Source organism: Ambystoma mexicanum, chromosome 13 (assembly GCF_040938575.1).
Source record: "Ambystoma mexicanum isolate Mex_15411 chromosome 13, UKY_AmexF1_1, whole genome shotgun sequence".
Taxonomy (NCBI): domain Eukaryota; kingdom Metazoa; phylum Chordata; class Amphibia; order Caudata; family Ambystomatidae; genus Ambystoma; species Ambystoma mexicanum.
The window spans coordinates 123,911,572-123,934,073 of record NC_090938.1 but is presented as its reverse complement, the minus strand read 5'-3'; the positions used below and the strand labels follow the sequence as shown (position 1 = coordinate 123,934,073).

At 47.4% G+C, this 22,502-nt stretch overlaps 1 protein-coding gene across 3 annotated transcripts in view; it reads right to left on the bottom strand.

Moving 5' to 3' along the window:
* FGD2 (FYVE, RhoGEF and PH domain containing 2) overlaps positions 1-22,502 on the bottom strand; it is a 414,855-nt gene that overhangs the window by 142,811 nt on the left and 249,542 nt on the right. For all 3 annotated transcript variants that reach the window (XM_069633421.1, XM_069633424.1, XM_069633422.1), the window contains 2 exons: positions 3,967-4,123; positions 3,075-3,213 (listed from right to left, as the gene is read on the bottom strand). In XM_069633421.1, coding sequence (XP_069489522.1) covers positions 3,075-3,213; positions 3,967-4,123 — 296 coding nt within the window. The remainder of the gene's footprint in view (positions 1-3,074; positions 3,214-3,966; positions 4,124-22,502) is intronic.

Below are 22,502 nucleotides of genomic sequence, written 5' to 3'. Positions count from 1 at the left end.
CCAGTGGGATGCGGGTGGATATCTTTTGTTCTGGCTACTCAGCGTCGCCAAGTGTTCTCGTATCCTATCTCGTAGTTGTTGAATAGAACTGCCCACATAGACTTTTTTGTTTTGCACAAACAGATTGTAACATAAACAGCATAGTTAGAGTGACAATTGATCAAGACTCTTACATCAATTTTGATCGCATTGTCATGGACATATGTCTTGCAGTTATTGTGAGCATATTTTCACATAGTGCATGAACCACATTTAAAAAAAGCCAGAGGTAGGTGGTTGCAACCAAGTCCTAACAGTATTGGGATTGCCAAAGCACCAAGACAAGTTTGTTGATTACAATTCATATTGCACAAGGGCCTCTGTGTATATCCTATTAGTACCCTATATCCCTACTGGCTTGAGGCTGGCCAGGATACACCATCCCAGGCAGAAGGCACACATAATTATGCCTATACTGAGTGGAGGATCAGCGACTGCAGCCATACACCTTTATTTAAGCATCTACAGTACACTCAATAGATAAGCTGATCTTCACTCTGTAGCTCAATGGTGTATGCATCTGTACAATACTGTCTAATGAATGTCTTAGGTTGAGCCTATACAGAAAGTCCTACACAAGCCTATGGTTCTGACAGAGGTTTATGATTGTAGGAGCCTGCAGAGTCCTTTTGAAATTGGTAGTTTGGCTAAGAGAATAGATCATGGGTGTATGAGCCTGTATAATACCAAGCAAGGATACTATTCTGACTGTAATTCATTGATGTGCGGTTCTGTACTGTATTGTCCTCTAGGTGTCAGCGAGCCAGACTGTGGCTTATCTGATTGTGTTTGGATCCTAAGGAAGCAGAAAGTTTATTCCATGGTTTACGGATGTATGGGCCTGCACAGAACAGTACAGCCCTGTGTGAGCCAAATGTTCAGTTTGTCATTTACCAGTGTATTTGTCGGTAAACTACAGTCCTATGAAATGTGTATGTTAAGTCTTTTGTGTGTTTGTATGAGGCTGTGCATTGCAATCTTATGACAGTCTAAGGTTAAATCAACAGTTTACGGGTGTTAGAGCCTGTACCCTACAACCAGCACATAGTTGACATTTCATCCTGTTGATTATAGGTGCATCTGCAAGCACAATAGAGTTGTATGGATTTGTACATTTGAGAGTGTAGTTTAGGGGTATAGAAGGCTGTACATTACACTCCTGTAGAGTTTTTTATGATTCAGACTCTAATGTATGAGTGCATTAGTCAGCACAGTGTGTCCCTGTGGAAGTAAATGGTTAAAACATACTTTAGAGTGTACAGCCCTGTCCACTAAAGCCTTATGGCAGTCTCACGCTCAGATTGTTGTTTTTAGGTGTTTGAGGCTGTGCAGAACAATCCTACGAAAGACTAAATTCCAAAATGCAGCTATTGCGTGTATGCTCGAGTAGACTACAGTCCCTCTGAAGTCTAAGGATCCTTTTGTAGTTTATGGGTCTCTAAAGCATAGTTCTATGGAGGCCAAGGATCAGTACTGTAGTTTATGTGCTTTCAAACCAAAACAGTGCAGGTGAAGGTTCTGTAAGTTGCATGGAAGACTGAGGCCCTAATAAGTATAGGATACTGTACACCATAGCCCCATGGATGCCGACTGAGGTTTAAGCATGTATGCACCCATACAGCACAGTGCTATGAGGGCCTAAGGTTAGGAGTGTATGGGCCTATACAGTAGAGGTCAATGTTCAGTCTGCAGGGTACGGGTGGTGTGACTGTACATTACCATCCACTCACTGTTCTATGGGAGTCCAAGGCGCAGGCTATTGTTCCAAGGTGTGTGAGCATGTACACTTGCAATGACCTCTGAACAGCCAAGATTTAGCTTGAAACCTAAAGATGGCTGTGTGCACTTATTGTATTCCACCCACTTACCCTGAATCCTTCCTCAGAATACCTTGCCTGTAGCTCAGTCCCATTTAGCCTGGAGTACTAGAAAAGGGGTTAGAGCACTAGAAAAAGCAGATCACTGCGCTGATCATGGTAATTAGGCTGGGTCCTGCTGCCAGTGAGAGGCTCTTTGGAGATGGTGCTCTTCCGTCTCGGTGACTTAAAAGGGATTATTTGATAAGAGCCCTGTTCACCCGGGCACTGGAATACTGATAGCCAGGGGTGTTGCTAGGTCTGGAAAAGATCAGGGACTAAGCTAATGTCGGGACTGGCGGTACTCAGGGCTAGCTAGCCTTTCAGTTGTTGTCCCTGAGCTTCTATCCGGGGCTCCAACCAAAAGACCCGGGGCTATACCTGCCTCAGCCCTCCCCTAGCAACCCCTCTGCTGATAGCGGTGGTTGTGCTTTGGCATGGATTTCCTGGCAATAACTGATGAGTCTTGTCACTTGTTTCTACGGTATGACAGTGATTTATTACACACTTAAAGCCAAGCTGACACGTGTTTCGACCAAACATGGGTCTTTTTCAAGGCGTGTGTTTGTTGGTGAGAGTGTCATTGGTGGAGCTCTTAAGTAAGGGCTCAGGTTCGATAACCTGATGGGCCTAGGGGACCTCAGCACTAAGATGAGTGGTCACAGTGATCAAACCTGAGCTCTTACCTAAGAGCGCCACCAACGACACTCTCACACACAAACACACAGCTTGAAAAAGACCCATTTAGGGTCGAAACAGGTGTGGGCTTGGCTTTAAGTATGTAAGAAATCACTGTCATACCCTAGAAACAAGTGACTAGACTCCTCGCTTATTGCCAGGCAATCCATGCCAAAGCATAACTGCTGCTATCAGTATTCCAGTGCCCGGGTGAACGGGCCTCTTATCAAAAACCCATATTTAGCCTAGACCTCTCAGGGCACCTTGCAAACTGCTTCTCATCAAACCCATTGCATAGGGAAGTACTTGATGATGACTACATCTTTTTAAGCCTGGGTAAGGTTTTCTTGAGTGCTTGGAAACAGACATACCTTCCATAATGAGACACACACACACACACACACACACACACACACACACACACAGATAAGCACACACAGACACTTCCTAAACATGTCATGGTGAGGTGCAGTAACTTGAGACATCGATCACAAGTCTTACTTTCTGTGTCAGGTCGATCCTGTGACTGAGGAGGTAATTTTTTCAGATACTCCTTCATAAGGAGCTCATATCGAGGCACTCGCTGTACCGGTTCCAGCATGTGGTGACGCAAGCTCAGATTCGCAGACACTTCTCTCCTCTGTATGGGGTAAAAGAACACATGACTGCATTGCCCCCGACAGTGTACTCTACGGCCAGAGAGTGGGGAAGCAGTTTGACTTCAGGGGAGGACATATGAGGACATCAGTACTGACGACAAAGCAGATACATGGCCAGAATAGTACTAAGGGAACTGAAGGTGGCTGGGGTCATTGAATGAGTAATGAGGCAGCATATGAGGGCACAGCTGTGGTCAATGAGTTCTGAGGGAGCAGAAGACACTCTGGGTGAGGTCAGCAAGTTCTGGTACCAAATAAGAAAGTGAGGGATAGCTTCAGAGCACCTACACCTGGTCTCGAATCCTATTACAACAGTTGAGACCCTTGATGGATCAGTGGGCTCTGAGGGATTGTAGGAGGGACTAGCAGAGTGAGGACTGAGTCAGCAGAAGATGGTCTGGTTGGAATAAGTGTAGACTGAGATAGCCAAAGAGGACATAAGCGGGGTCAGTGAATGCTGAGTCAGCAAAAGTAGAAGGAGTGACTACTAAGGGGGCACTGTAGACCTCCGTGGCTAAGGGGCTACTGAGAAATCACAATAGTAACATCATGGGAACTGTGTCTTCTAGAGCAGGTGAGTAGGCCTTGCATGCACCATGTGTTTGTTGGGGCAACAAAAGAGAGACTGGACAAGTCTTGCAACAAGGAGGTGAAGAATGAATGGATGGTAGGCTGCACATTCCGCCAAGGGCATCGTGGTGCTGAATGAAGGGCCACTCGCATGCCCAATTCACCTGAATGTCTTCGATGATCTCCTGGAAACGCGGGCACTTCTCCATCCACAAGCAGATAAGCTGCATGGCGTTGTCGAAGTTTCTGACGTATTCTGCATACATCTTGAGGAAGGGGGCCAGCTTCTGTATGATGTCTCCTATCCTTGGCTTCGAATCCCTGAATTAGAAATAAAGAAAGAGTTCCCAATGTGGAAAGCATTATAAATGACTGAATGTGCGCAACCTACCACCTTTCAAGACTGAAAGCACTAATGGCATGCTTGCCCATGTGACCTTTGGACAACACCGTCCCGAGATCCCTCTCCTCACCCGCCCTTACCTATCACTCTTTACCCACTGATGCTAAGGAACCAGAGTCTAAAACTTTATCACAGTGCTTTACACAAATATATGTTATTTTATATACATATTGATCCTTTATGTCAACTAGTATCGGGTAAGATAGGTGGTGTGGACTGAGTGCCGCCTCTAATGATCTTTGATTCAAATCCCCCTTGGAGGCATTTCTGCCTTACATTCTTCTGAGATTCCTTAAAAATTACCACAACACTTCAAGAGTGAAGAGACAATTCTGTTTGTTCTATATGTACTGTCAGAATTGATATGATATTTTATTTGTATCGCGCTCATACACAAGTGTTTCAGAGTGCGACGAGGCAAGGGAGGGGAACAAGGGAGGACAAGACAACAAACTTACTAGGCCCAGTGACATTGAGAACGCGCAAGTGCAGGGGAGAGGGAAGGCAGAAAGTGCAGGGGAGAGGGGAGAATTGATGAAACAACAACAGCTGGTGGTGTAGGCGGCAAGGTGGCAAGTGCAAGGTTTCGAGCGCAGACAAGGTTGTCTCTGATAAATGCAGGTAAAGGGACTGTAGGGTTACAGATACAGACCCAAGTGCAAGGTTTGCTAGGGGGCAGTGCGGGTGTGTGGCAGGGAGGGCCGAAATCCGAGGGCCCGAAATCAGAGGGTAACCAGGTGCACATGGCTTTCTGGGGCAAGTCTGGCAGTCCTGTTGTGGATGAGCTGCAGAGGGCGGAGAGTAGAAGCAGGCAGATTTAAAAAGAGATAGTTGCAGTAGTCCAGCCTAGAGAGAACCAGACCTCTGGAGAGAGTCAGCTTCTGGAGGAAGGAGAGGAAAGGAAGAATACCTCTGAGTAGGTGCAGTTGGTAGTTTGACTTCTTAGAGACATCAAAGATGTGAGGAGAAAAGGAGAGTGTGGAGTCAAAGATGACCCAGAGGTTCTTAGCCTCACAGGTGGGAGCAGGAAGACAGCCAAGGGAAACCGGTCAGAGAATGACAGGAAAGGTGGGTGCAGGTGTGCTGATGAGGAGAATCTCCATCTTACTGGCATTAAGGCAGAGATAATTGGCGGCACACCACTCCTGGATAGCAGACAGACAGTCAGAGATGAGAGAAGAAGAGGTGGCGGAGGGAAGCCTGAAAACGAGCTGAGTGTCATCCGCATAGCACTGAAAGTTGGAGCAGAGAGCGGCAATGCGGTGGGCAAGGGGTGCCAGGTATTTGTTGAACAGCCGCCAGGGAGGAGGTTAGACCCCTGTGGAACGCCACAGGTAGAGAGTGAGATAGAGGAAAGGAAGGGCCCAAGTTGGACCTTGGAGGGTCGATTAGAGAGCAAAGAGGTCAGCCAGGCCAGGGCCTGATCGGGGATACCCAGGTTATCACAGAGACGGTTGAGCAGGATGGCATGGTTGAAGGTGTCAAAGGCAGAAGAGAGATTGAGTAGGATGAGGGCAGAAGGGATGTTGGAGTCATGGTTGGAGAGCAGTTCTTCACGGATGTTCAGGAGAGCAGTTTCTGTGCTTCTGGCAGCTCTAAGGCCAGACTGATGGTCAGGGAGACAACCAACAGAATCAGTGTGAAGATTAAGCTGTGAAATGGCCAGCTTTTCTAGGAGTTTGCCCAGGAAAGGAGTAAAGTAGGTCGGGTGATAGTTAGCCAGGCATGAGGGGTCTGCTGTGGGTTTCTTGAGAAGAGGGTGCACAACAGAGTGCTTCAGATGGAAGGGGAAGGCTCCAGAGGCGGAGAGGTTGTGATATGGCATTTTTTGCATTTGCAGAAGTCAGCCAGAGCAGTTGCAAGGGTGTCAATGTGCTCCTTGATGGTTTTAGATGAACAGGGAAGAACCTGTTTTGACAAGACTTTCATAGATCAGACTTGTCTAAAAACCTTGTCAGGGGAGAACAGAGGAAAGGAAGAGAAAGAGGGAGGGGCAGCTGCAGGAGGGCCAAAGTTAGCAGATAGAGAAGGGGAAGAGGATTAGAAGACAAGAGGGTGGACAGGATGTCCTGGGTTTTTAAGATGAAATGAGAGACAAAGGCCATGCAAAGGGCCTGGGAGGCGACAGGAGAATTAGAGACTGCAGCAGGGTTGGCCAACTCCTTGCATATTTTAAAGAGTTTGCCCGAGTTGTTAGATGCCGCAGAGACGCGGGTTTAGATGTGGGCTCTCTTCTTAGTTCGGCCAAGGAGCCCGTATTGCCTTCGGAGCAGGCGGCAGATCCGTTTCTCAGAGGATGTACAAGAAGACTGCCATTTCCTCTCAGCCACCCTACACTTGCATTTAAGGGTAGTTAGGTCGGAGTCGTACCAAGAGTTGCACTTGGCTTTGAGCTTCAGGCGGATCCTCATGACAGGGGTAAGAACATCCAAAGTATCAGAGATAGAAGAGTGGAGCATGGAAAGGGATGTGTCGGGTTGTGAGTCAGCCAGAGGAGTAGGAGGAGGGGGAGAGAAAGTGGCAGCGAAAGCCTCAACTGACACATGTTTAATTGGTCGGATGACTGAGAAGATAGGTGGCAGTGTTGGAGTTGGCTTGGCCTGAGGGATGGAGAGGGAGAGATGGGAGGAAAGGAGGAAGTGATCACTCCAGGAGAAAGGAGTGGCCAAAGGGATGGAGAGGGGGAGGTCAGAGGAGATCAACACATCCTGTGTGTGCCCTGCAGAGTGAGTCAGGCCAGAGGGCAGAATAGAAAGAGAGAGAGAATCGCAGAGGTCAAAATGCATGTACCACCAACAAGAAACTGAAAGTGAGCTGCCTCTTACTAAAAGTAAAGACTGCAAAAATAAGGTAAAAAACGACTCCCAAACACACATGCCACAAAAAACACGAAGACTGAAAACATTTGAAGGAATAAAGCTATAAAGGCTAAGACTGCACACTTAAGACTACATACAGGAGATTCAACGCAACAATAACGTGCAGTATTAACAAAATAGCAAAATAAACATCACAAAAATGAAGATTTAATAAGAACTGTCAAACTAAACACTAGAAATAAATACAACAAAAATAGAGACTGTGAAAATGCAGAAATGTAGTACAATGAGAAGACTGAGAAATAAGGATTGCACAATTATAAACTGTAAAATTAAGCACACAAAAATAAAGCTGACAAGAAATACATTCTATCAAAGATAAAGATTTCCTGTCAGGATTTTCTCCCAGATCATTACTAATGGAAACCTTTGGCCTGTGTTGGACTTTGCTTTCGAAACATATGTTTTTTGTAATTTGGAAGCTCTGGGATTGCCCTTCCCACATGGATCCATTTAGGCTTTTTGGCAGCCAGCACACTCATTTTTGTGCTAAGAAACAATGCCTCTCATAATGCCTTGCACTACTCACTCACCACACTTGAAGGCCAAGGATCAGAGGAGGATGCAGAACACCGGTGGCTAGCACCGGTGGCTCGCAAGCGTCACTGTTTGGATCACGCATGATGCGCTTGCGCTTGATCGTTAGCTAGTTTCAAATGGCTCTGTTTTCTTCAGTCTATAATTATAATTGTTGTTTTATAACATGCTTAATACCAACGAGTGGTTCCTAAGCGTGGGGTCGGGATTCAAACCTGTGTTGCACTGCGTTGTCTTGCGCTATCCTTCCTCATGCATGAACTGCATGGCTGGTGGGCATTGTTAGAATAGCAGGTCAGATTCCCTGTCCTTGTATAGTACCTTAACCCATTAAGTGGTAAGGGCATCTATATGTTCGTCCTGAATTCCCATAAGGAATCATTGTAGGCTCTGCCCACCCTAGCACTTAATTAATGTCTGTGGCAAAGTCACATTGGTTACCCCTCCTTTGGGACATCAAGCAGGGATAGTCTCTGGCTGCACGATGAACTGCCTGGTGGCAGTAAATGGAGGATTCCTCAGAGCCTTGCCAATTAACCAGACATCCTGTTTCATGTCCTGGATGGGTGGATGTTGTGCAGCATGACCAGGCTAGACCTATGCCATATTAGGGCAGCAGTCTGCACCTCTATCTGCTAAGTCACATTGACCTCAATATTGGGCCATGCACCCAGCCCTCTCACCTCCTAGACCCTCTGCTTTGTTGGTCCTGAAAGTATCTAATCTTAAAGGAGCCCTGAATTGCAACAAGTTACATTGGGAGAGCATTGTTGTGTAGGCTCTGCCCTGCGCAAGAGTTGGTTGCAGTGTGGTGACGCTACCACAGCACGGCCCGTCACTGGCACAGCAAAAGAAAGGACATGGGACAAACAGGGTAACTGGTGGCATGCTCCATACTGAACCCGGATTCCCTGGGGCATGCCCCTTTTATTACGTCGTCCCTGCCCGTGTGCGCTTATGTGCCGGGGTTACTTAGTGTAATGGTTACAATGTTTTGGACATAACATCCCTCCCCTTTTTCATCAATACAAACAATATAACCTTGGTCAACTGAACAACATTTATATTCTGGCTATCTCTCTTTTCTGGCACACATAGTTTCTGAGTCTTACTGAAGGGGCTGGCGCTGCCCGCAGAGGGTACCTGTTGTGGTGTCAGGCTGACTCTGTTATCGGGCTGATCTCCACCAGAGTTTCCTCTCCTCCTGGCTCTGGTGGTTGTGGTGATATCTCTGGTCCGTCTTGGTGGGGCATTTCTTCTTCCTCTGTGAAATCCAGGTGGGTTGCTGTGCTTTTGTTGTTTTCAGTTTCATCTCTCATATTGGTCGCTGCTGGACCTTCCTCTCACACACATTTTGGTAGCCGCTTGAACCATGATGAGTTCCTGGTGATAGTCTCTGTACCACATCAAACCGTTACTAGTGTTCCTGTTCTGTTCACTACTGTCCAGGGAGCATTGTCGAACAGGAGTGTTAGCTTCATTCTACTAGTATTGTTGCAAACTAACACGTGATCTCCTACTCAAAACCTCAAAGTCCTGGTGTGTCTTTTGTTGCTCATGTGCGCCTTGGCTTTGACACGTTTGGTGTGTATTTGCTGCTGCTTTATGTTCTTCGCTGTGCTGGATTCCTGATGTGATATTGACAACTTTAGCACGGTTCAGTACATCAGTTTGGTAAGGGGTGCTTCTGTGGACATGTGTTGGGTGAGTCAGTAGTTCCTCAGGAACCAGTGTAGTTCGAATTGCCATGGGAGATCTTGTGGTTTGTCGATTCTGAGGATTTTGTTCAGCGTCCACGTGAACTGTTCAGCATCCCTGTTCGCTTGGGGCCACCCAGGTGTGTTGCGTTGGTGGTGTATTTGTAGATCCTCCAGATATTTCTTTACTTCCTTGCCTTGGAAAGGTGGTCTATTGTCTGTCTTCATTGACTAGGGAAGCCCATGTGTGGCAAATATCTTTTCTAGGGCAGGCAATACTATTTCTGTGTATGTGGATGACAATATTTCCACTTTGGGGTACCTGGAGTAATCATTGATTGCTACCAATAGGTATGTTCCTTCTTGTACCATGCAGAAGTCAACACTTATTGATTCCCACCTGTGAGGAATCTGAGGGCATCCTCACTTCTTTCCCCAATATATTCTCCTCTCGGGTGGCCAGGGAAAGGCCATTGCTCTTGGATCCTGACCCTGGGGGTGGATATGGGAGGGAGGACTACCTGGGTGGAGGAGAGTTGGGGAGTGGAGATGAGGCACCCTTGGGTGAGACATGGTATCACCCATTTCCCTTTCACCATGAGTACAATGGCTCCCAAGCCTTTATAGGCTATTACCTGTCCCACCCCTATTTTTCAAATAGATCATCCCCTAGTAAACACCAGTCCGGTACTGGGACGAGGAAGACACAAACCAGAAACCTGCATCCTCTCTTTATTGACTTTCACACACACTCACCCTATTTAGGTACTGGGACGAGGAGGAAGCAACCAAAAGCAGTGCAGAACTCCCAAAGCAGCAATGAGAAGTCCAGTGCTTTTTGGACCAATCAAGCTGGTGGGAGGTTTAAAAGCAGGAAGAACAGTGGAAATGGAGTCAGCTGTGGAAGCAGGTATGCGGACTGCTGGACGAGAGCAGACCTCTCCTGCAAGGTGGCATGGTAGACGGAGTGCTCGAGAACCCCTGGAAGATGCAGAGTATATGCAGCGGGAAGCAAGGCTAAAAGAAGCTGGAGGCTGGAGGTGGACCACGGAAAGGGAACCGGCGTGAGCAAGTGAAGCCATAGCGTGAGACACGAGCTACAGGAGGTACATCGGAGGCAGGAGCGAAGCCAAGGACAGCTGCTGGGGAGACGAAGGAAGGTGCCGCATGAGAGAGAACTTGTGGCGGCTGGAAGCATCACTGGGACGTCTTAAGCACAGACCGGTTAGTCAACCTAGACAGGGGGACACCGGGACAGCAGGCAAACACATAAAACTTGGGAAACCTTTAGTGAATGTCAAATTAAATGAAAGCAAGTACTTTTTCAATAACAATACGAATGAAAATGAAAGCAAGCACTTTTTGAATACCGATCTGATTTAGAGTAATTTTGTTCCTGATAGAAGGAACTGTGTAATTTGAGAGAACAAGCATTGGCAAACAAGCATTGGCAAGAGCCATCAGAATATAAGGCACTGTGTAATTTCAGAGAGAACAAGCATTGGCAAGAGCCCTAAGAATATAAGGAACTGTGTTATTCGAGAGAGGACAAGCATTGGCAAACATGCATTGGCAAGAGCTATAGGAATATAAGAAACAGTGCAATGTGAGAGAGAACACGCATTGGCAAACAAGCAAAGGCAAGAGCCAGAAGAATATAAGGAACTGTGTAACTTGAGTGAACAAACATTGGCAAGGGCCATGAGAGCATGTGAAAATGCAACAAGTGAAGGGTGTCAAAACAAGCAATGATACAACACCATGAAGATGCGCAATGTGGATAAAGCAAGCACGACTGTAGAACTGAAACAGTGGCAACGTGCCTATGATATGATATGATAGGTTATTTATAACGCACTTAATACCCAGAGGTTTCTAAGCGCAGACCCAGGGATCGAACCTGTGTTGCTTCGTGTAGTCTTGCTTCCGAGGCAAGCACTTTGCCAATGAGTTATCCTCCCGGGACTATAAAGAAGAAGCAAGTAAGGTATGTTTGGTTGCGTGACCTGTAATGGGTGAACTGCGTGGTCCAACAACTGCACTTAGTCCGAGTATACCCATCTATAGAAACGCCACTTACAAAGAAGCTTGTGATTAAATCTAAGGAAATCTTGTGTGGTCTGAAAGTAAGGAAATTAACTATATGAAATTGGTGAAAACCAAACCAGGAGAGCCGGGAAGTATCCAAAGGAATTGTGTTGTTTTGAAAGACTTCAAAGTTTGGGGAACGGGGTCCCCGTTTTGCAGTGTGAACTATATTGAACCTTGGGAAAAGGAACCCTGTGAAAACCAAGAGCTGGAAGAAGGTCTGAACTTTTATTTCAACACTTCTAATTGTGATGCTGACATCCTAACACATTGTATACAAATAGATGTGAGGGCAGGTACAGGTTTTGGACACAGACATCCATTTGCTTTGGACTTCCTGACACAGACCATACTTAGTTTCACTTAGGTAGGGAAATCCCACCTCAGCATATGGCCGTTAGGCCTTTTTCCAACCCTGTTTTTGATGTAATAAAAGTTTATAACCCAAACACACAGAGATGTGCCTGTCGGGGAAGAGCAGATGGGGTGCATCGGTCACAGAGCCTTTTATAAACTTGGTGCTGTCTATCTTCAAGCCAAGTTCCCTCTGTAAGTGCCTTCTAGTGCTCTTTGCTCTCGATCATCCTTGATGATTCAAATACCTCGGGTGAGACTTTTCCGTATGGGTGGTCGTGCCTTTTCTGTGGTGGCCGCTAGATCCTGGAATTCTCTCCCCATGTCCCTGTGGGCTACTTCTAACGATTTGCCATTCCGCCGGGCTCTGAATACCTTTCTTCTTAGTTAGAATATCAGAAAAGCAAGATGTTTCTATCTGTTAGGTGAGCGCCATGATGCCTTTGGGTGAACGTGCACTTTATACATTTAATAACAGAACATTACAACCATGGGGAGGGGGCTGATGTGTTCATTTGATTTTTATTAGGCAGAGAGGTGAGGGAAGCCTTTCTTGAAACTAGCAGCTTCAAAGTTTTGCTGCGTTTGTACAAATACATTTTGCTGTACAAACACAGTAAAACCTTAATGTTGCCTGTTTCAAGAATGGCTTCTTAAACCTCTCTGACTAACAGAAAGCTAATCGGGCCTCAGCCCCGCCCCTCAGCTCACATTTCGGTGGGGCTGAAGCCCGATCAGCTCAATGGTGTTGCACGCCGGATAGAGAGCACTGTGAAAAACACTGTTGGATATTCTTGGGCCGCTTTCATGCAGTTGTGATTGTGCTGCAGGCAGGAGTGCCAGTCTCTGATATTATGTCATTTTTTGCTAGGTGGCAGCATGGATCTTGCATTGTGGCAATGGTGATGTCAGTGATGCTGATTGCTTTTGGCTTCATCGTACAGATCACCTGGCAGATATGATCTTCTGTCTCTGTGAACTCCAGTACTTCTGCCACCGTTGCTGGCCCTGGGAGGCACGAGAGGAAATCCACAGGGTGGTCTGCCCTGACCTGGTTAAGCGAGATTGAATTTGTATTGCTGTAGCCATTTTTCTATCTGTGTTGATGGATGTGGTGCAGATCCTGTGAAGATGGTGTGCCGAATCTACCAATATTGTTACTGATTTTCTGGAGGGAAGCTTCCCTTACATGGCCAGGGAAAGGCAGAAGCTACCTGATTCTGACCCTGGGGTTGGCTATCTGCGGGAGGACCATGTAGGTGAGGACAAACTCCAGAGAGGCAGGAAAACACTGAATCAAAATAAACCTTCAAATGTAATTCCTAATAACACCCATGTGCATTTGCAACAGGCCTGTATGGCTTATTGTGACGCAGATAAAGAATTTCCAAGTTTTCTTGACCAACAACCTTATTTACTCCCCCACCCCCTTTTTTTTTGGTACTGAGACGAGGAATCGGAATGCCACAATGAGGATGACCAGAAGTGATATGCAAACGCCATGCTCCAGTCTTTGGAAAGTGTTAACCAATACCAGGAAATTTAAAACACACAGAGCTGAACAGAATACGAGGGAGAGGCAGAGACTTCAGCAAAACCCAGCTTATGCTGACGTTGATTGGAACACCGGAGGCAAGCACATTGTGGAAGTCAGCATGGAGGCTGGCGAGAAAGGCGTGCAGAGAGACCGGGCCAAGAGAAGCTCACTGCTTGATTGTTATAGGCAGGTGGAACTGCCGGAAGCAAAGGAAGATAAAGCGGCAACCAACCGGATAATGGGACACACCCCCAGTCAGCAAACCAATAGAGAAAAAGACGGAAGGACACAAGGAACGCCAGATCTGCCCGGTCAGCTCAGAGAGAGTGAGTGGGTTACCAGAGCACTTGAGAGCAAGTCTAGCATATCATTAACAGCGCAAGAAAGCCCAATTAAAGTAATTGGAGGAACTAATACAAATACAAGCAGTGTTAAGAAAGGGTCGCTGACCTAATGCTTGGAAAAGGACATTGACACGAATACGACCAGTGTTAAGAAAGGGTAAGTGACCCAATATTTGAAAAGAGGAGTTGATACCAATAATAACTTTGCTGAGAAAGGGTTGATGACCCAATACTGGAAAAGCATTATTTCTTGGATGAAAGAAAAAGTGAGTGGAGAAAGGAAAAGTCCTGACAGGCTAGTGAACGAGGCAAACAGTGAGCCTGAGATTCACACCCATGAGAGGATATGTAGCCCTAGTAGGAGAGTAAACCAGGCCCTTTGCGAATCTGGGATCCGCACCGAAGAATCAGAACCGTGATATCCTGTCAGGAGTATAAACAAGGAGTAAGAAGTTAAGTAAACCTGAAACTGTGGAACAGTGAGAACGAATCTAAAAACGGAAGACCCATACCCCTTTTAAGTATCAGTAATAAAGTCTCAATACCCTGGCAGGAGAGTACACCAGGGGTAAAAAGAGAAACAGTGAAAGGAAAAGAGAAGGGCAATACCCCTTCTAAAATTAATTGAGATACAGAGTGAGATAAACTAAAGATTAAAGCAAACTGTGTATTTAAAGGAGACTCGAGGAAATACTCTTCCTCCTTGAACTGTGATAAAGTGACATTCAAACTACCAGAAGAAATCTAGGGGAAGGGAAGACCCTTTCCTGGTGGAACTTTATTTCTTTTGTTTTCGACACCTTAGAACTTTATGTTTTGAACTCTGAAAGAAAGCTACAAGTACCTATCTTACAGAAATCCCCTTTTTACTCCCTATATTGAGTTTAGAGTCTAAGGGTCACTTTAGGGTTTTGGACAGAGGACAGAGGATGCTCATTTGTTTAACATCCTGACACAGATGTTCCTTAGTTTCATTTAGGCAGGGAAACACCTCTTAGGATTAGAGATAGATAGAAGTTCTCCCAAACTCAATATTTTGTGATAAATAAAAGTTTAAAATCAATACTTAACATGCCACTGTGTCCGAGTCTTACTCTTGATACCTTACATATGGTGTCAGGAGAGACATCCGACTCAGTTGATACAAACTGAGGTACCCTCGAATTTGTAAAATTGAGTGAAGCGGGATACCAATCCGACTATAGCCACCATAGAATCTATTGGCTTTCATTTAGCTAGTAGTAGAAAAGAAACCCTACAGACCTGATCTTGATACCCCCAAAAGAAACCTATATAAGGTTCACATCTAAATCAGGGCTAGCCTGGAGACATGGCTTAGACGTTTTGGCAGGGGTTGTAGATCCTGACTATAGGGGTGATGTTGAGACTCTAATGCAGAACAATGGCTAAAAACTCTACACTGTCAATTTGGGAGAAAGGAATGGTCCATGGGATCTTACAGCAAGCCCTGTTCCCTAGGATTTTGGATCACACCCAAACCAAGGTGACTGGAAGAGGTGAGAAAGGATTTGGGGAGGCAGATGAAGAGCCCATGCCATCATCTGCAATGTTAAGAACCCCCTCCTAGGGAGATGAACCAGAGATCATTCCAGACCTAGTGTTCACCCAACGCAACAGGAGGAGGAAGGGAGGAAGAAAGAGGGGCCATGCTTTACCAAACAGGAACTCTTTTATAGAGGTGATACCAGTTCAAAAGGCTCACCCAGGTCACATATTGTGGTCCCCAAATCCCACCAAAGGATGGTATTAGAGATCGCTCATTTACATCTAATGGGCGGACATTTAGCAGCAGCCAAAGACAGTCCCCAAAACCCACCAAAGGATGGTATTAGAGATCGCTCATTCACATCTAATGGGTGGACATTTAGCAGCAGCCAAACACACAGGAAGAGGTAGTGAACAGATTCTGTTGTCCTGGTGTATATGCTGATGTAAAACACATTGGCCCTCATTACGACCCTGGCGGAAAGCAACTGACATGACCGCCATAGCGTAAATAGCGTTTCCGCCACTGCACGATGGAGGAAAGTGCGGCTAATTCTGACCCATCGGGCACGAGCATTACGCCATGGCGGAAGTGCAAAGTCCGCGATGGCGGAAATGACCCCAAAACGCCCCTTACCGCCGTCGTACATCGCCCTAGGTGCAATTCCGCCACCCATCTTAGCGGTCACCGTAATGAGCGGTCAGCGCAAAATACGGTCACCGTAAATATACGGAAACGGAAGTAAAAACATGGGGCCGGAACGGGAAACAGCACGCCGTACACCTATAAAATCAGAATCCCAACACAACCATAAAAAATCCGACCCTGAGACACATCCCAACCCGTTAGCCACCCCATTTAAAAAAATAAATATGGGAAAAGTTGCTAAAAAAGCGTGCGACCGCAAGCGGCAGGTCCACTTCTCCCACGAGGAACTCACCGTGCTCACAGAGACCCTCCAGGAGAATGCCGCCGTCGTCTTCTCTACGCAAATGACCAGGACGGCACTTGCGAACAAGAAGGCCATATGGGCGCTGGTGGCACAGCGGGTAAGTGCGGTGGGGACCGCACCCCGCAACCCACAGCAATGCAGAAAGCGATGGGACGACCTACGGATACGCGTCCGGAGCATACTCTCTGCCAACCGGAACATTGCCACAGCTACCGGGGGAGGATCGGAATCACCCATCAAGTTGACCCCCTGGGAAGAAATCTGTGCCTCCACCATTGGAATGGAGAGCATAGAGGGAGTCGGAGGGATGGAGAAAGGAGTGCAGACATCAGAAGAATCAGGTAGGTGGCCCAAATAAAACTATGCCAAATCCACAATTACCAACCATGTGAAGTACCATGTGTCCTCATAGTGCAATAGAAACACATGTCCAGGAGAACGACCACATACATTGCCATGACAGCGCCCCGTAAAAGTCAGATTAAATAAATAAATATTTAGAAATCCCAAAAACACACTCTACATGTGCAGCATGCACACCCTAACTGCAGACTGCAAAATAACTGCATCCCCAATGCACACAAAAATGAGACCACCTCAAAGGCCCTGACCCAAATCACCCCAGGTACCACCCCAATGCATGTGACACAATTGCCATTACAATTACCACAGACCCATGAATAACGCTCGCCCTCCTTTACTCCACCACAGGGTCTGATTCCAACGACGAGCTTCAGGACACCCCTACCAGCACACCTGCAAAGAGGGCCAAGACCAACGGCCAAAGACCCTCCACCTCAGCTGCACGGATCAAGACACGGCAGCTGCACAAATCGAGTGGCAGCACACTGGAGGGGACTCCAACAGGCACCCCATCAGCCAGCATGTCCACAACAGCAGCACCACAGGTCCCCCCAATGGATGCCACAGAAGGCACTGCTTCTGGTGGCAGCAGCACCCTAGGTGACACTGCATTCATGCCAGCATGCTCCGACACAGAAAACGGTGCTGCCGAAGTAGGACACATCCATGACCTGTCTCAATCCCCCTGTTTGTATCATCCCGTACACCATGAGGAAACCACGCAGGGGCACCCACAAGACGACGACTGGCCAACCCCCACAAGGCCTGTTGCAAGGCAACATGAGGCGTCCAGCCCCTCTGTGACACCACCGCAAATGGGCATGGCCCAGCAGAGGCAACAGTCCCTCGAGCAGATGATAGTGCAACAGCAGCAACTGGCCACGCTCCTCAAGGAGCATGCTGCTGAATGTGGGGGTTCTAAGGCAGCCATTGAAACATCTACTGAGGCACTTAGGGCAGAAATGGAGAGAAGTACCGAGAGCCTGAGGGGACAAATTGAGAGAAGTACCGAGAGCCTGAGGGGACAAATGGAGAGAAGCACCGAGAGCCTGAGGGGGCAACTGCATGCGACGTCCAAAGACGTATGTGGTGAACTTGCCGCTGTGCGCCGTGTGCTCACTGAGCTCTCACAAACCCTTAGGGACATGCATGGACGTGAGCAGGCAGAGACATCATCCGTTGCAAGTTCCGTCCAGGGCAGCCCCCAACGTAGATGTGGGAGGAACCGCCGCTCCACAGGCAGGGGTGCCCCTGATACCTGGAGAGGGGGCTTGCAATAGCGTCTGCCCACTGACAATGAGCGTCATTGGACACTGGTGTTCGCGGGGGGGTAGGAGGGTGGAGGGGGTCTGTTGTGCTTCTTTGGGTGGCGGGTCGATTGGGTGTGTAATGTCATTTCACATCTGCAATACAATTCTTCATTTTCATCCAATGAGATGTGTGGACATTGATCTCTGTGTACGAGGCCTATCTTGGCGTACAGTCCACATTGTGCATGTTCCAGACACACACAGTGCCACAAGTCCCGTGTCCATGTAACAGCCACCAGGCGTGAGTGCTAGAAGCATGCATCTATGAGATTCTGACGTAATTCACGGGCCTCCTGTGCCTCGCGGCCCCCTTGAGGTGCTGCCACATCCCCACCCTCATCATGACCATCTTCAGGTGCTAGCAGTTCTGCGTCGGGGGGCATGGCCACATTCCTACGTACGCACATGTTGTGTAGCATGACACATGCCATGACCATCTTTGCCACCTTCTCATGGCGGTACAGGAGTGCCCCGCCAGGAGTGCAATTTATGTGTTTTCAGGCTGTATAGCCTTCACCTGTGGTGATTCATTCCACCTGTGTCAGCTGCAATGCCTTTCGTGCGAGCACGTCCCGCACACAACGCTGCAATTCGACGCATGGCATCTTGCATTTACATTCATGTTTTTAATCCCGATGGCAGTGATATATTGGTTTATATGTTAATTCTGCTATGGTCCCATTGTATCACATACTATATTTGCATTCGCGAGCAGACTTGTGAAGGGTCAGTGGAATGTAGTACTCGATCAACGGTGGACCCTCATGCAGCACTGTACCGACGTTCACCGACGGCCGGGAGTCCCATCAGTGATTGAGGTCAGTTACCATTTTCACACACAGCCGCACTGCATAGATGTATTTGTGAATACAAGCGTTCACAGATGCCTTTTCGACGTGATGTTGCAAATTAGGAATTCGAAGGACAGCGCTTTCGGTTTTCAACTAGCGGCGTGGAGACGCCCACAGGTCTGACTGGAAATGTAACGTTCTATTGTTGAATGTCCTTGGGACAGGGCCCATGACGGGAATGCAATGATTGATATGATTTGAATGGGATGCGCTATAGCGTAGTGGACGATAAGGCAGGACGTTCCCATATACATGTGACTTCACTACACAAGGAATAAGGGCAGGAGCACAGTGGATTTTGGAGGCTGCATTACGCACAGACTCAATGGAAATTTCGAATGTTATGTGAGTGAATATTCAGGCGTTTTCATAACGGGATGAGGGAATGATGAATGGATGCATGGAAAGATGATTTAATTGGGAGTCTGCCATGTACATGGCTATTTGGAATCTATCCCCTTCCCCTGCGCTATGTGATGCAAGGCTGCCATAGTGGGTCCATCGTCTGTCTGCCCTTGTTGAACCCTCCCTGTCTCGACGCGCCTTCAATCACTTGTGTCTATGCACGTTGATGATCCCATCTGATGGATCCTGTTCTGACAGGCGCATGCACACAGACACTTGTTTGAAATAGTGTATTCACCTCGATTTGTGTCGTAATAATTCGCAAGTGATTTTTGGGTGCAATTGATCCTTATGAGTGGGCTAGCATGCATATGGTTGTAGGTTTGGTGTGTTGAATGAAGTGAGTTATACATATGAAGTTCGGATGCCCATACTATCATTTTTTTCATTTGGGTGACAGGTATCTCCTCCCCTTCTGCCGCTGCCATCTGTACGCCACTCCTGCAGATGGCTTCTACAGTCGACACCTGCAGCTTCGAGTTAATCAGTGGAGCACCATTACGATCTTATGGGACGATCGCCAATGGCCCACATGCCCTTACGCAGTACTAGTGGCTAGGTGCAGCATACCTAGCTTCCAGCTGGACTAGTGCCTACTTCATGGGACGGCCCTGCAGTCCTAGGCGCTTCCATGTTGCCTTTTTGGACGTTGATGTAGCCCCTGTGTGCCATGAAGGTACAGGGCGTCACACATGGGGAAGCTGGTCATTTATTGCGGATGCAGCCCACAGTAATGCTGATCATTTGTGAGTTTATGTTCAAATGGCTGTATGGGCTTGGTGATTTTGATGTGCATTAAATTTATATTCAGATATTAACCGTGTAGCGTTATTCTTTGCTAGTAATGTGGCATATTCAGATTTGTGGCGCGATGTATTGTGAGGTGTTCTGCATTGGGTTCCGGCTTCTGGGTACAGTTGTGTGGTACGTGCTTATGCTGATGGTTGGTTTGACTACTGGCATGTGTACAGGGCTGGTGCAGTCTCCCTCAGGTTACTGCTTTGAATGTTGATTTACACTGGTGGCAAGCGATGGGGGACTGTTGTTGTTTTGTGTCATGGAATTTTCAGTTCAGTTTGGTGTACTTGCACCTTCAGATGCCTGTGCTGCATCAGTACGGCAATGGTGTGTTGCCAATTGTGGATGGCCACTCACAGGGCACTTGGGGCCCCTGCATGCATTTGTTCGTTGGCATGCATGGGTGACTTCTACATTTCACTGGTTGCATGGTGTGACTGCATTGCGCCTACGAGGAGTTGTGCAATGTGGCCAGGGAGTGGAGTACAGGCACTCAGTAGGGCCATTACGGTTGGTTCGCGATGCCGTAGTTCTCGTCATGGCGGAATGGTACTTTCCGCCATGCTTGATGGAGTTAAGTGAATGTCCACTGGGGTCAGCATTCGCGTACCGTTGCGCCATGGCGGATATTGCGGTTTTGCACGGCGCGCGTGCGCGTACTTGGTGCAGTTAGCGTTGGCGTTCACTACGGTGTCGCTAATCGCATCGTACTTTACGGTGACGGGTCATGATCGCAACGGGCGGTATTCGATGGCGGTATTACATTTCCGCCATCGTTTTTCGTATTCCGCCAGGGTCATAATGAGGGCCATTGTTCTTACCTGTGCTCTATGTCAGAAAACCAGGGCCCATACCCTAGCTCCGACCCTGCTCCAAGCATTACCCATTACTGACATCCCATTCTCACACATTGTTATGGATATTGTGGGGCTACTCAAATCTTCAAAAATAGGAAACTGATATATTTTGTATTATGCTACAAGATATCCTAAGGCTTTTCCCTTAAGAAGTAACACATCACAAAAGATATTAAAACACCTAATACCTTTTGTCCCGAGCTGGATACTGATCAGGGAACCACCTTTATGAGTAAGCTTAAGGTTGAAACCAAGCAAATCCTCCAAATTAAAATTCTCTGAATCACAGTATATCACCCTCAAACCGATGGTCTTATTGAGTGTTTTAATAAAAAAGTGTCCACAGGAAGTTGGTGGAACCAGATGGAAGAAATTGGGACGTAACGATAACTTGGGCCCTTTTTGCCATCCGAAAGACCCCCCAATCTTCCCTATGGTTTTCACCCTTTGAACTCCTACATGGAGTCTTGGACCTGTTGAGGGAGACATGGGAGGAGAGAGAATAAGCCTATTTCCCTCTAACTCAGACCGCCCAACTTCTGAAGGAACATATGACCTGTGATGAATCCGGCGGAGTCTTCACGGTTTCCTCGGCAGTGACCTCCTCCCATGTGGCCAGGGCACTACAGCCGCTACCTGATCTTGATCCTGACCCTGGGGGGGGGGCTATACGAGGGAAGATCACTTGGGAGAAGACAACTACCAGGGAGATGTCATGGCTTCATTAGATGAGGCGTGGTATCCCCTATTTGCCCATGAAGAAGACCCCCTGTTACCCAGTACCCTAATGGCCTATTGCCATGTATCTGTTCCCCCCTTTAGGGAAAATAAAGAGACCTTTTCACAACACACTTTAGGCCAAACTACCATCTTTGACCCAAAGAATAAAAGATCAAAGAAAACCTTTTTCAGTTCTAAATCCCCTTCATATGGAACTGATCTTTCATGTGGAGTCATTGAGAGAGGCTCTCTAAACACTATACATCAAGTGACATCAATAGACTCTAATTCCCACAACCACATAAATCTTCAGTTGACATCAATGGACTCCACAACCACCTAAGTACTGAGACAAGGAGGATGAAGGAATTGACGGAGGGCAGCAGGAGCCTCAAGCTCAATGAGCGTGCTAGTTATCGATGAAAACACCTGTGCACAGGACATTGAAAATTGGCAACCACACAATGAGAGGGAGCTCAGGAGAAGACATTGGATCTCCTGCAGAGGTTTGCGAGTGCTGGTGGTATGAGCTGGTGTGGCGGAGCAGAAGAGCTCACCAGCAGGGAAGGGAGACAATGCTGCACGAGCAGGACGTGCCGTGGAGATGCCAGGAGCCGCGAGAGGACTCATGGGCGTTCGATAGCTCAAAGAGGCAGCACAATCCTTACCGGGACCTGAAGGAAAGCAGGCATGCAGGATCGGAGCTGCAGGAGAGGCCAGAGAGACGTCCGAGCGGCCCAGAGCAGGAAGCAAGTGGCAGAGCGACGCTGCGTAAGTGCGAACAGGACCGAAGACGCTTCACATAACCGGTGAGTCAGCCCAAGCAAAGTGGGTGCCCTGGGGCATTTCGGCAACCGCGCCAACGACAAGTTGAAAGTTATAAAGTTGAAACAATAATAAGATTGTTTGCAAGTCAGAAGGGCAGAGTGAAAAGACAACCCCCAATAACATATGATTGCATGGAGTGCAAATGTGGGGAAAGCAGAAACAAACATTGAAACAGATAGATATACTGAGTCAAAGAAGGTATATGTGAGTTTGACAATACAAGAGGACAAGCCCTGGCAAGAGTATACCAGGTAAATGAAACTATAAGAA